Source organism: Sinocyclocheilus grahami, unplaced genomic scaffold, assembly GCF_001515645.1.
Source record: "Sinocyclocheilus grahami isolate Dianchi unplaced genomic scaffold, SAMN03320097.WGS_v1.1 scaffold3.1, whole genome shotgun sequence".
Classification (NCBI taxonomy): Eukaryota; Metazoa; Chordata; class Actinopteri; order Cypriniformes; family Cyprinidae; genus Sinocyclocheilus; species Sinocyclocheilus grahami.
The window spans coordinates 8,949,602-8,964,811 of NW_015505182.1; the positions used below are offsets into that span (position 1 = coordinate 8,949,602).

Here is a 15,210-nt window from a genome sequence, read left to right on the forward strand (position 1 = left end):
ACTCTTACATCTTGTTTAGACACTGTCTGCCCCTTGTCTTCCAGGCCAGGCCGTACCACCCCTTCTGCCCCTTGGTTATCTGATGTTCTCCGCGAACATCGTTCTAAGCTCAGAGCTGCAGAAAGAGTATGGCGCAAATCACAAAATCCTACTGACCTTAATGTATATCGTTAACGCCTCTCTTCATTCAAAGGACATATAATCATAACAAAATTAACAATTCATCTAACTCTCATTTCCATCACACGCCTGAGGAATTTGGCCAAACACAACACACTGGATAGCTGGCCAATCAGAGCACACCTCGCATTTCAGACCGATGAGCTTTGTAAAAAATCGAAGCGTTTCAGAAAGGCGGGGCATAGAGGAGAAACAATAATGTACAGTATGTGTAAAATAATGTGTTTTTTTAACCTCAAACCGCATAAACACATTTCATTACACCAAATACACCAAATAATGTACTTTTTAGCAACACCATATGACCCCTTTAAGAAACCCACCCTTAATCCATCTCTTTTAGAGAACTACAGACCGGTTTCTCTTCTACCTTTATTGCAAAAACACTTGAACGAGCTGTGTTCAACCAAGTCTCTGCCTTTCTCACACAGAACAACCTCCTCGACAGCAACCAGTCTGGTTTCAGAAGTGGACATTCAACCGAGACAGCCTTGCTCTCAGTTATTGAAGCCCTAAGACTGGCAAGAGCGGATTCCAAATCTTCAATACTTATCTTGCTGGATCTGTCCGCTGCTTTTGACACGGTTAACCACCATATCTTCCCGTCAACCCTATTGGCAAAGGGCATCTCAGTAACCGCACTCCTGTGGTTTGAGTCTTACCTCTCAGATAGGCCCACATCCATATCAGCCATTATTAAGCTCTTCAGCCACAGAACAAATGAGCTGATTGACTGTTACTCTAGCGGATTATGAGCAATATGACCCCAGCCCAGCAATCATAATCTGACATCTAGATGAAACGTTAATGCATGCAGTTAAAGATGATTAGGCTACATGAACATGAAAACCACACATCAGCGGTCTTGAGTGCTTCTGCACAACCTGTGAGATGGTAACCAACTTTAACATACTGCTGTTTACTGCTCTAAGAGGCTTTGTGTACCAAATCACCAGATCACACTGGCTTACATGAAGCAACAACTAACCTAACCAGCTACTGCCAGTAACAGACTATCACTGCATCTACAACTAGCTATTAAAACACACCAGTTTGGCTAATGCATGATCATCAGAACACATGAGATGAGCAGCTTCTCTATCACCACTTCTTCAATGACTAGCCTGTGTAGCTCTTGTAACCCCTCCGGTGTCTGCGGCGTCTCGGCTGATCTCAGATCAACAGAAAGGGGCCCACTCCAGGAACACAGAGTCCCTCAGCCTCCAAATGCCACACTGCCCACTGACCAAACCAAAAAACACCTTATTAATAGATTCCCTGGCGAAGAGAAGTCGTGTCCCCGCGGGGCGTAGTGAGTACAGAACGCCGAATGAGTCACGCTGAGAATTCCTTCAGCATCTTCAGACACGTCTGGAGGAGATGGCATCATGGCGGAGGATAGGTGGCTCTATTTTGAGTCACCGTGATTCCCCGTGGAACAGAGGCACGTAGCAAATGCAAAAGGCAGCGAGGTGGTGTCTGATGGACGGGGTCGGTCAAATGAGACGAGAAGGCTGTGAATTAATTGAAGTACATGAAGCATCTTTGGGAGTCAGTAAGTTGGCAGCACATTAGTAAAGTCAGACAAATGCAAACTCAGTTTTATCAGCAATAGCATTAGAGAGATGAAACTCTCCTTCAGAATAAGAGTTAGAATAAATTATAGATGGAAAAACCAGCCACCACAGGAAGTTTGACAGAGAATATAAGGTCACCTCTCCGGATGATTCGGTTAACATCTGCTTATGACACCCTCACATCTTTGGAGGGTCCCTGGAGTTCAGGACGTAATTACACTTGGATGAGAGTTTGGATTCAATCAGAGTGAATACAGAAGCGGGAGAGAATATCAATAAAATATTTCCACTGTGTGTGATTAATACTAGGAAACTGTAAAATACAGAGATCTTTAAAAATCATGTTAATATTCTGCCCTTTGAATCCAACAGTTTTAGACTTATTTTAGTGACACTAATAGTTAGATTTTTCTTTCACAAAGACTTGTTCAGACACCAGTTGTTGGCACACATGAGGTTGAAGTATTTGCTGGTTAGCTGGTCTATGATAAAGCATTCATTTTCCTCAATTAACAGCCATATATTAAAATAAATAAATAAATAAATGTATTATTTAACTGTATTATTTAACTAAACGTCATCTGTTTATATATATATAAAATACAAAATCAGTCTTAAGTCGCTGGGGTATATTTGTAGCAATAGCCAAAAATAGGTAAAATGGGTCAAAATTATCGATTTTTCTTTTATGCCAAAAATCATTAGAATATTAAGTCATCCTTCCACGATCATGTTCCACGAAGATATTTTGTAAATTCCCTACCATAAATATATTAAAACTTAATTTTTGATTAGTAATAGGCATTGCTAAGAACTTCATTCCGACAGCTTTAAAGGCAATTTTCACAATATTTTGATGTTTTTGCACCTTGCACCCTCAGATTCCAGATTTTCAAATAGTTGTATATCGGCCATAATATTGTCCTATCCTAACAAACCATACATTAATGGAAAGCTTATTTATTCAGCTTTCAGATGATGAACAAATCTTAATTTTGAAAAAATTACACTTATGACTGGTTTTGTGATCCAGGGTCACATACATATATATATATATATATATATATATATATATATATAGGCCTATATTTAGGGGTGTATATTGGGTCTTTCGGTTCGGTACGCAGGTGTACCGAACAAATACAGCATTTTTTCCCCCCCGGAAAATCAAACAATACATGCCGTTTTGACAGTCTTTGATGTGGCATGACAGATTGCTGTATAAACGCCTCGGAGAGCCGCTTCTGGGACGGTTCAGAAACATGCTGGTATAAACACAAGCATTGACTAGAGTGGCCGCAATCAGCTCCAGTTCCCGTGTCTGAGGCCATGTCCAAATGGCTGCAATATAACAAAGAGTGAAAAATTTAAGGGGGTCTGAATACTTTCCGTACCCACTGTACATGGGTATTTTTATAAACTGAGTTTTTCTTTCTTCCATTTAAAAAAAAATCTCCGTCCACATGAAAACGCAAATGCATGCTATGAAGCACTGTCAAGAGCATGCCAAACCAACAGCTGGCGATATAAATCTCAACCAAGCGGCAACCTCCCGCTCTCTCTCGTGAACCCAACAAGGAAGTGACTTAAACTGTAATTCGTCAACTGGCCACTAGCGGCTGGCTGCAAAAGGGAGTCAGTCCCATAGACTCCCCATGTTAAAATGCCCAACTTTACAGCAGAAAAAAATGTTTACAGCCTGGTTCAAAAAATTATTTTGGTCTATATAGCTAATTTTGCCCTTCATGACAACTGTGAGGGGAGTGAATTTTTTTTTACAACTCATCCATTTAAATTATATTAAGCCTTAAAATTCTGCATAATTAAGGGCGTGGCCATTTGAGTGACCGGTGGATTGCCGCTGCTGTCACCACCATCGAGCTAGGTGGGCGTGGTTTCAGCACCCAGCACCCACCTCTTTGCCCATTTTCGATTATCCGGGAGTAACGCGCTGCCAAGAAGGTGACGGCCCGCTCCGCCCACTTTGAGCTTCAAAAACGCTCTTCGGAAATCTACGGGTGACGTCAAGGACACTACGTCCATGTTTTTATACAGTCTATGATCTCAACCGTAAAGCCATGTTGGCTAATCAGAAGCCTGAAAAAGTCTCCAGTAGGTGGAGATAACAGCGCAGGCACCGACGTCACAAGCTAAAAACGTCTCCGGTTACTATCGTAACCTTGGTTCCCTGAGAGCGGGAACGAGACATCACAGAGACATTTCTCCGTTATGGGAACTCCTTCCCTTCCAACCCTCCTTCCCTTCTAACCTTTCCTGAAGTCCTATTGGCTCACGCCAGTCCAAATGACTGGCCAATTGTCGCGAAGTATGCAAATCGCATGCAAATACTGACGCGCTCGAGAGGCAGTATAAAAGGCGGTGCACGCAACAATTACGTCAGAATCTTCTCCATCACTTTGCTGAATAACCTAAGAATATGGCTTATAAATTATTACAGCTCACTTAAGGTTCGCTCATCAGAGGACGGTGCCTGGATTGCCGCTCCTCTGCAGCGTTCAGGTGAGTGACATTTTTCTTCAGATGCCAGATGAGTCCGTCTGCCCTCTATCAGTGGTGGACCATAAGGACTCTGGTGATGAGCTCATGCCGACAAAATGTCCGCATTCCTCTCACCCATCGAACCTGCAGGACATCAGCCCGGCTTCTCACGTCCCCCTTCCATGGCGGAGCAGAGACCCGAGTGCAGACAACGTTACTGGAGCGAAGGGTTCTCATGTCGCCGCAGATGCCGCACGACTCACTGTCTAAAAAGTGTGCAGCTCCCCGCCTGGGAGCGGCGTTCTGCCGTGTGCAAAGCACAATCACTGGCTCCTCACTCATTCACACGATACCAGCCACTCATCAGCTGCTGCTGTGTTTGGAAGACATTGCTCTCTTATTCACACGATACCAGCCTCTCATCAGCGGCTGCCGTGTTTGGAAGACATTGCTCTCTTATTCACACGATACCAGCCCCTCATCAGCGGCTGCCGTGTTTGGAAGACACTGCTCTCTTATTCACACGATACCAGCCCCTCATCAGCGGCTGCCGTGTTTGGAAGACACTGCTCTCTTATTCACACGATACCAGCCCTACATCAGCGGCTGCCGTGTGTAGAGGATTCCACTCTCTCACTCATTCAGGGCGATATACAGCCTCCGCTTCAGTCGCTTACCCACTCACCAGCAGTAAAGTGGCAAGGAGTCACCTGATGCCCTAGGTGCCGACGTCACAAGCCAAAAACTCCGGTTTCGCTGTCTAAACACAGATTTTTTCAAAAATGTTCGGTTTCAGTGAACTGGTGCTGCGTTTGCGTGTGGACGAACGGCCTAACTGCGTAGAAAAAGCTGCGGTTTTAAAAATAACCGCGTTCGTGTGGACAGGGCCAATCATTCCTTCCTCTTTACTACTAGTTTTAATGCGAATATACATGAATGAACATCTAATGCCTCATGTAATCGCTCACGCATGTTTCACACATACTCCGTTTGCAGTGCGTATGCGGTCTATGTGCGTTACGTATGCGGTGTAGAAGCAGCACAGACTCATTGTGCTTTCACACAGGACGCGTTTTCAGTCCGCTCCTGATCCGCGGCTGTTTACCACAAACATAACATTTATCCATTATTTTGATTTCAAATCCAAACGTTGTTAGCCTGAAAGTGCTTTTTCAGCATTGTGATCCTCTTTTATCACAGTACAGTTACACAATCTTTCATAGGCCACGTTCACACAGCAGCAGAATACGTGTATTTGAGTCCTTAGTCTTTCACACAGGACGCGTTTTCAGTCCGCTCCTGATCCGCGGCTGTTTACCACAAACATAACATTTATCCATTATTTTGATTTCAAATCCAAACGTTGTTAGCCTGAAAGTGCTTTTTCAGCATTGTGATCCTCTTTTATCACAGTACAGTTACACAATCTTTCATAGGCCACGTTCACACAGCAGCAGAATACGTGTATTTGAGTCCTTAGTACGGTTACTTTCACACACATTTGGGTTATTTATGGGCATGACAACCGCATTCTGTAACCAAACTCACACCTGTAAATTTTCAGGATTCACAACCGCATTCTCGGAACACACGCGCTGTGTGAACGGAACAGGACTGAACTAGTTGGTGGTCACGTCATATAGCCTGAGAGAGAGAGAGAGCCTCTCTGCCGCACAAACGCGCGTCTGTGTTACCTGTTTTCATATGTGTTTTCGGTAACTTACAGTGACAGAGAAATGAGCTGCGTGTCATCTGAACGTTTTAGATCCCGTCAGTTTTCCACCAGAGCCGTTCCCGTCAGTTTTGTGTTCTGCACGCGATTCAATTGCTCCACTCTCCACCCAAATTTAAAAGCTGCTGTTGGTTAATGAAGATTTGGCGAAAGAACTCGTGGCTCGATTGGACTCTTGTTGTGTCAGAAAGTGATAAGACTTTCAAGGTGCATCCCAAATCACGTACGTATGCACTATGACATAAAATATGACGTTTTGTAGTATAAACAGTGCAAGTAGTGCGTTCACACTGAAAATTCCAAAAAGAAAAAGTGCACTTTTTTTGGTAACTAGGATTTACACAAGCTTCAGTCTGGATCCAGAACACCTGAGACGAGATGATGCCAACCCCTCAGAGGACCTCAGATGATGCCAACCCTGAAACAACGTACAGAACTACCACATTTTGCTATAAGTTTGATTGCATCATATAATAACTGCTGTTAATATTGTTCATCGTCTGTTTTATTACGTCTTAAATTGATTTTTCCATACATTTCTGCCATATGTACATTAACTGACAGTCACCACTGATAAACTACCACTAAATATTGTAGAAACTTAATTTCTAATTTCTGCCTGGAATTGAACTGCTGGTTTCGTCTGGTCAGAGGAGAACTGGCCCCTCGACTGAGCCTGGTTTCTCCCAAGGTTTTTTCTCCATTCTGTCACCGATGGAGTTTTGGTTCCTTGCCGCTGTCGCCTCTGGCTTGTTATTGGGGACACTTCATTTCCAGCGATATATCGTTGACATGATTGCAAAGATATTATTTAAACTGAGCTGAACTGGATGATGACATCACTGAATTCAATGATGAACTGTCTTTAACTGAAAAATGAATGTTTACTATTGTCATTTTGCATTATTGACACACTATTTTCCTAATTAATGCTGTTCAGTTGCTTTGACACAATCTGTATTGTTAAAAGCGCTATATAAATAAAAGTGACTTGACTTGACTTTAAATACCCGGATGATGCACTGAAAAAACGAAGTGTGGAATGTTGAGCTGCGTCCCAAATGACGCACTATACACTATGCCCTTATACACTATGTACTTATGCACTGTACTCAACCATGTAGTGTATGAATTATATATGGTTATTTTGTCATTCATAATCGGAGTCTGGTAGCCCCTCCCCCTTTGCTACGTAATTAAAGCTGCGACAGTGGAGTGCATTAAAGTGTCCAACATTCAAAACTTCATTTTTTCGGTTATTTAAGTGCATCATCTGGGTATTTAAAGTGCACTTTTTCTTTTTGGAACTTTCAGTGTGAACGCACTACTCGCACTATTTATACTACAAAACGTCATAGAATAGTGCATAAGTACGCAATTTGGGACGCACCCTTGGACACTTCATGCACTCAACTGTCGCAGCTTTAATTACGTACCGAAGGGGGAGGGGCTATCAGACTCCGATTATGAATGACAGAATAACCTTATTTAATTCATACTCTGCATGGTTGAGTACATAGTGCATAAGTGCATAGTGTATAGTGTGTCATTTGGCCAGTCGCCATCTTTTATTTTACTTTGTCACTGTTACTGGTTATGGTTACTGGTAAGGAATACGGGCTTGACTCCCGTTGCACGTTTATACAGACAGTATTCTAAACACAACTGTAAGCTGCTGTGTGAACGGGACATTTCAAGACTCACACCTGTAAAGAAAATGTGGTTGTCAATCCCAAAAACTGACAGTGTGAATGGAGCCATAGTCATATTCACGTTTAAACTCAATTAATATAAACAACATATTAAATGCATTTGGCTTCTAGATTTGTATATTAAAGGGGTAATATGACGTTGCTAAAAAATAACATTATTTTGTGTATTTGGTGTAATGAAATGTGTTTAATGTGTATGCGGTTTAAGGTCCAAAAAATACATTATTTTCCATATACTGTGCATTATTGTTTCTCCTCTATGCCCCGCCTTTCTGAAACGCGTAAATTTTTACAAAGCTCATCGTTCTGAAAAGCGAGGTGTGCTCTGATTGGCCAGCGATCCAGTGCGTTGTGATTGGCCGAATACCTCAGTGTGACGTAAATGTTACGCCGCTTAGCATATTGGGATGCAGTGTCCCTGTGCGACAAGACAAAAACATTAAAACCCATTATAAACGTGGCATTTGTTGCATCCAGTGGGGACATAATTACAGATTATAATGATTTATACTGTCTTTTTACACATTGCATTGCATCGCGCCGCGTAAACATAAAACCATGTCTGCATTTGTGATCGGAGAAATGACAAACAACTACTTTGTAAGCGCTACTCTACACTGCTCAAAACTTGTGTTTGAATCATCAGTGGCAAATTCTTTAAATATGAAAACGTACTTACAGGCGGAGAGTCAGAACAGCCAGCATTGTAGGTTCAGAAAAGAGTCCTCCATAAAATGCGCTGCACACATCTGAATATTTGGGTTGAACTGTTCTGGAACAGTGTTGTAAATACAACTTAACCACTGATTTCTAGTTGTGTCCTCGTTTGGAAGACCAAACAAAGTATTTTCGCTTTCGCAACGAAACACACAGCGTCTTCAAGTCATAGCGGCGGCAGCAACAATAAAGTTACACCTTCTTTCTTCGCGTGAACATTTGGGCGGCATTATGCAAATCTTCCCACACATTGATGTAGACATGTGGGGGCATGTTTAAATGAGGCGTTTTAGGATGGCGTGAACGAGTCTTAACTTTTATAAAGAATAACTCTTTGGGTTTGAGACTTTAGTCTTTGCAACTTTAGGGATCTTATCTATTCACGAACACCTTGTAACACTCCAAAGAGAAAGGAAAACTTGAAATCGCATCATATTTAAGTTGCTCAAGCAAGTGAAAACACATTTAAACACAGCATACAGCCTACTTTTGTTGTGTTAGGCTATCACAAATATTTTAAATTAAAACTTACCACTGAAAGAAAAGGTCAACTCTCGTGCCTTTTACATTTAAATCTTTATTACAAACAGTCCCGCGTGTCTTAAAGAACTTTGCTTTTCTACCTTAAGTGCATATGCTGCCTTGTTTATCTAAAAGTGCACTTTTCTTTGTTTTAAACCTAGCTAAAAAGCATGTGAAACACAGTAGACTTTAATTATATCGGTTTATTGTGAAATTACTACATTTCCGTGTCAATCCATGTTCATTTTTACTGCGAACAAACCGTAATTCAGCGTGTGCAGCACAGCAAAAACAGACTCGGTGCGGAAACGATAGCACCGCTCCTGGAACGCACTGCCGGGCCACAACCGTGTGCAGTGTGAACGTTATTATCCATTACCATGGGTGCGGAAAAAAATAAGCACCGCAAACAATGGAGTATGTGTGAAACAGGCATCAGTCAGTGTTTCACTCGTGGAAAGACATCAGCAAAACAGCTTGTAAACAAAATACCACGTAGCATTTCTTTACCTCAGGCAAGTCATCAGTGTCCACAGCTTTATACTTGACTTTACCTGTTAGTCTTAATTATTTAATGTATGTTTAAATTAATCTGTTATGAAACATGTTATGACAGCCACTATGTAATTGAATATATTTTCTAAAATAGAAACTTTATAATTTATAAGTCAATTTAAAAACTGCATTATGTGCAATTCACATGTTTGCATAAATTTTTTTAAGTTGAGTGTTGATTATTATATTTCAAAAAATTTTTTAATTAAATTTCAGTTTGGGTTAAGTTGTTAATTGTAACCTAATAATATAAAAGAGCTCCCTATAATTTAAAGCATAAGCTGAGGTAAATTTTTATCACTAAGAAAATTGTAATTACAACTGAATGTATTTAAAAAAAGAGCAACTTGTTCAGTAAACCACTGTTTATTTTAATTTTTTTAAAGTTTAGTTTTTCCACCTGCTGTACCGAAATCATACTGAACAACAACTCTGTGACTGTTCTTGAATGGCCCAGCAAGAGCCCTGACTTCAACTTAAAAAATTGAGCATCTCTGGAGAGACCTAAAAATGGCTGTCCACCAACGTTTACCATCCAACCTGACAGAACTGGAGAGGATCTGCAAGGAGGAATGGCAGAAGATCCCCAAATCCAGGTGTGAAAAACTTGTTGCATCTTTCCCAAAAAGACTCATGGCTGTATTAGATCAAAAGGGTGCTTCTACTAAATACTGAGCAAAGGGTCTGAATACTTAGGACCATGTGATATTTCAGTTTTTCTTTTTTAATAAATCTGCAAAAATGTCAACAATTCTGTGTTTTTCTGTCAATATGGGGTGCTGTGTGTACATTAATGAGGAAAAAAATTTAACTTAAATGATTTTAGCAAATGGCTGCAATATAACAAAGAGTGAAAAATTTAAGGGGGTCTAAATACTTTCCGTACACACTGTATATAAAAGAAAAAAGTCTTGACCAGGGGCGCATCAGGTAGGCTACTCACGAGCGAGACTATGGATGTTCCAGAGAAGGAACAAAATGTCAAAAACAAAAAGTGGATCCCATTGCAAGAAACAAAAATAATCCACGTCCAGGCACTCACATAGCAGGCAAAATATAAAAAGCCTTTACTGTAAGGCAGGGCTACATGTTAAAAAAAACCAACGCGTATCAGCCCAAACAGGCCTTCATCAGGGTGTATGATCATATGAAGAGTTCATTTGCAAAAATCATATGAAGAGTTCATTTGCAAAAACCGATAAACGCCACTTTTAATTCTCCACATATAGCGCGATCTGAATCCTAACACGTTTTGTCAAAAAAGCCGGTTTTGTCCACTTTCAAGGCATCGCGAGTTCACATTTCACTGCAGAAGCCGACAAGTGCCCTTGTTGTTTTTGAACAGAAGCCGATAAGTCCATTTTAGCGAATCAGCGCGCTGTAACTGTTGCCAACATTTATAATTCTAAAAATAAATCAGCATATTAGAATGATTTCTGAAGGAACATGTGACACTTTATACTGGAGTAATGGCTGATGGAAATTTAGAAATACTTATTTGCCCCACTGTATATATGTATATATATATATATATATATATATATAATGTTAATATATACATTTATTGCAAATATATAAATACAAATGTAAACAAACTAAAATTGAAATTGATTTATATCAAATTTAAAAGATTGTTGAAAAACCCAAAAAGAGTTTGTGACAAACATTGTTTCATGCTAGAACCAGTAATATCCCATAAATATTCATTTATAATATTAATAAATATTATAATCCTCGTATGTGTAAACATACCTGGCAATAAAAACTCATTCTGATTCTGATTCTGATTCTGATATGATGTAGATGATGAGATTATTCAGACAGACACTGGTCTGCGTTTCATCAGCCCTATGATGGTACTGCATGGAGCAATTATTGTCTTATGAGAGTCATGTTTCAAAGACAGGAAGACTAAATCATTATCCTCAGCAAAAACAACCACTATAATCAAAGAGAGGAAGAGAAAGCGAGGCAGAGAACAAGTTTGAGAGGATGGAGAAACACCACCACAGCTGACAAGGGAACTTTTTTTTAGCACTATTAGTATTTATTTTATTATTTTGCATTTCTGTTTCAGAGTCATTTGAGAACCAATGGTGCTCTAAAATGCAGTTATTTTAGGGGTAGCTGACGCTAATTGGCAATGGGAGTATTGGCTAGTCTCCCACTTTCAAAATAATTAGTAAACCACACAGCACAATCTCACACCCGGAATTAAACGAACAGCGCTGGAATCCTTAGCAACCGCTCTGCCTGGTAACGTAGGAGCGGAAAGGAAGAGAATACAGGAGATTCTGATAAGCTCCAGTGAGACAGAGTTGAACTTCGGCTGTGGAGAAATTGAATATCATTAGACATCTATTAATTCTGTCTCTTAAACAGAGTGTTAGTCCATATGCATACAGCAACCACTTTATCGCTTATAAGGAACGTAATGTACACTTTTCAAGTGTATTATGGTACATTTTTCCATACGCTTTATTAGTAAAGTCATCTTACACCAAAATGATCTTAATTTTAACCCTTTCTCCAATTAACAAGAATATTGAATGAGTTGCATTATAGACACAATATTGTTTTTTTTAATAGTTCCAAAGTCTGATCAGAACGTTTGTGCATCTCAGAGCAACACTGCATTGTTTTGTTCCTGAATGAATCCGTTTTTGAATGAATCATGAGTCAGTGATTCAATGATCCATTCATAAAGACAGTCACTTGATTCGTTTCTAAATGAATCGGTCATTTTGAACAAATCGTTTGAATGAATGATTCAATGAATCACTCATTTAGACAGGGACTTGCTGCCACCTACCGGCGGTTTTAATGTTATAGCCTATATATTTTTTTATCCATGATGGGTCTAAACCAGCCAAAGCACCAGCACAAAAACACACTCAGAAAAATATTGTTTAATTATTATTATTGACAAAATCCCCCCAAATACAGAGAAATTATTATGTCAATATCGCACACCCCTAGTTGGAAAGATATGAACACATCGGTTTTGATAGATTTACCCCAAGAAAAACATATTGCTCAGAGGTTGCTCTTTTATAGCTCATGAATCAAAGTCTCAGATTGTTCTCCAAAAATTCCCTTGGGGAGAAAAAAAACTGACACAATGATTCAATAGCTGACCTTAATGAAGAGTATAGAGCTACAAAATGAATGCAGATAACAGCTCAGATCATTTCTCCTTGGAGGTATTTAATGAGAAACATTTGAGTGCATTACTGAAATCTCTGACTTTTAATTGCAGACTTGATATATACGAGTTTTTGTGTACACAACACCAAACTTGGCGCTCTGACAGAGCGTAAAACAGCAAGCGATGCCAGAACAAAGGCAAATCTCTCTAAAAAGTTGTAAACATTCAATCGCAGATTCTTCAGCTAGATTTTAAGACAAAAACACAAGAGAGCCCAATAAGATCACGACAGCTTTCATGCAGAGAGCACAACAAAACAAATGTCATCTTCTCAAATAAAATAATCAACACATTAACTCACACTGTTCTTGCATCCTCCACAGGACTTCTGGTCCAGCGACATGAATAAGATGAAGAACTTCAAGAGGCGTTTCTCACTTTCTGTGCCACGAACAGAGACGATAGAGGAGAACGAGTTTACCGAACAGATAAACCAGCTCAACATCCGCTGCAATGACGGTATGTCTTTGATTTGACTTTTGCATCTCCCATTCAAAGCACAAGAGTCTGACGTGAGCATCATGAACCCCACTGAAATAAACAAGACTTATGTAACTTATTATATAGATCATACCTGATGCCGCTACTACTCACTTGACTCACTTGAATCACAAACCATTATTTTATCCAGGAAATTGGTTCAAATCTATAAAGACAAAAGTCAAAATCTAAAAGTAGATTCATTGGTTTCCAACAAAGGTCAAAACAAATTAGGAGAAGGGTAAATATATACTATGATCAAAGATTGATTTCTCGGAGGATGCCTGAGTGAACAAACAGATTCGGATGGCATTAAAAAAAATACAAATACAAATACAAATTCTGTATAACACACATGCACCTGGCCTCCTGAGGGAAAACTAGTGCCATCCAAACAGGGCTTTAGTCTACAATCCCACAATATGAACTGTTTGTTTTTCATTAATTTCATGCAGAATCAGAATTTATAATAACAAAAGACATTTAATCCTAATTTTGGCATCTAAGGTTTGTTTCCTTTGTTGTGGTCTTTTAAATGTAATAAATCTAGAGAAAAAAGTGTAAAAATTGTAGATTAAAAACATGAAACTTTACACATTATCTACGTGTGAAACTGAATATTCAGAAAGAAATGATGATCTTTGGGACTTAATTTTATTCATCAGGTCAGCAGGAGAGATGTTGGTTAGAGAAGTTGATGCTTATTATTGTTAGCTTCTGTAAAAATAAAACTATAAAAAATAAAAACATTTTTGTTGCTTGAAATAAAGATGAAATCAATGAAAATATTAATATCATATAAAAAAAATATATAAACCAAAACAAAAATTTTATTAAATCTAAATAGTACTTTAATAAAAACGAATACAATGACAAAACAACATAAAATTAATTTAAAAAATGAAAGCTGAAAATATAAAAGTTAATTCTAGAGGTTCATAAAAAATATAGTAAATATATGTATTTCCTATAAACTACTGATTCTGACTGAGGTGGAAAAAATTTACTACATTTTGATTTAATATTAACCCAGCTTTGTTTTTTTTTAATTCAACCAAAGACATTCCAAACATCCATAACATAACATATTCATGAGGGAATCAGGATACTACTACCTTTCGCAAGGACTGCAGTGTCTGGATGGTTTCGCTCAGAGGTACGAATCAAAACAATCATACGAACACCACAACAAGGAACCAGGTGTTCAGGTGCACATCAAATAACTTGTATTCAAGCACACACATCAGGAGAAAAATAACTAGACCAAAAAGGACTTGAGGGCCTTTCACAAAACTCATGTTTCCTATGAATTCTGTGGAGCAAAACACAAAACAGATACAAAAGAGAGCATTCCTGAGAGGTTAAATGATGCATTGCAAAATTCAAAGTTTAAGTCAAATTTAACTCTATATGTGCAACTCTATATTTAACTCTCTGAACTGTTAAAACATCTCATTACAACACTTCACCATTTTTTTATTATAAACAAACCCTATGACAGTAAGTAAATAAAAAGCAAATCAATCAATCATTAAAATTTGGTGTCAATTTTATTCAGTAAGGATGCATCAAATTGATCAAATGACAGAAAGCCTTTGTAAAATTATAAATATCTTGTACATTTCAAATAAAAGCTGTTCTGTTTCTATTCATCAAATAATTATGAAAATAATTCGACCACTGTTTCCACAAAAATAATTAGCAGCACAACTGTTTTTAATAATTTCTGAAGGATCATGTGACATTGCAGACTGGAGTAATGGCTGCTAAAATATTCAGCTTTGCATAACAGAAATAAATGACATTTTAAAGGATTATTAAAAGATTAAACTTTAGTTATTTTAATAATAATATTTAATAACATTTAACAATATTGCTGTACTGTATTTTGTATAAAATAAATGCAGCCTTGGTAAGCATAAGAGACTTCTCTCTATAAAATATAAAATAAAATAAAATAAAAATCTTACAGACCCCCAAATTTCAACAGTAAATATTTAATTACACCACTTGACCATTTTATATATA

General features: G+C 38.6%; 1 protein-coding gene across 1 annotated transcript in view; it reads left to right on the forward strand.

Annotated features, from left to right (window-relative positions):
- Nucleotides 1–15,210, forward strand: part of LOC107581844 (cyclin-dependent kinase 18-like) — a 93,113-nt gene that overhangs the window by 27,872 nt on the left and 50,031 nt on the right. Inside the window, exon 2 of the mRNA XM_016267521.1 lies at nucleotides 13,026–13,161. Within this exon, the coding sequence (XP_016123007.1) occupies nucleotides 13,044–13,161 (118 nt within the window). The 5' untranslated portion in view covers nucleotides 13,026–13,043. The remainder of the gene's footprint in view (nucleotides 1–13,025; nucleotides 13,162–15,210) is intronic.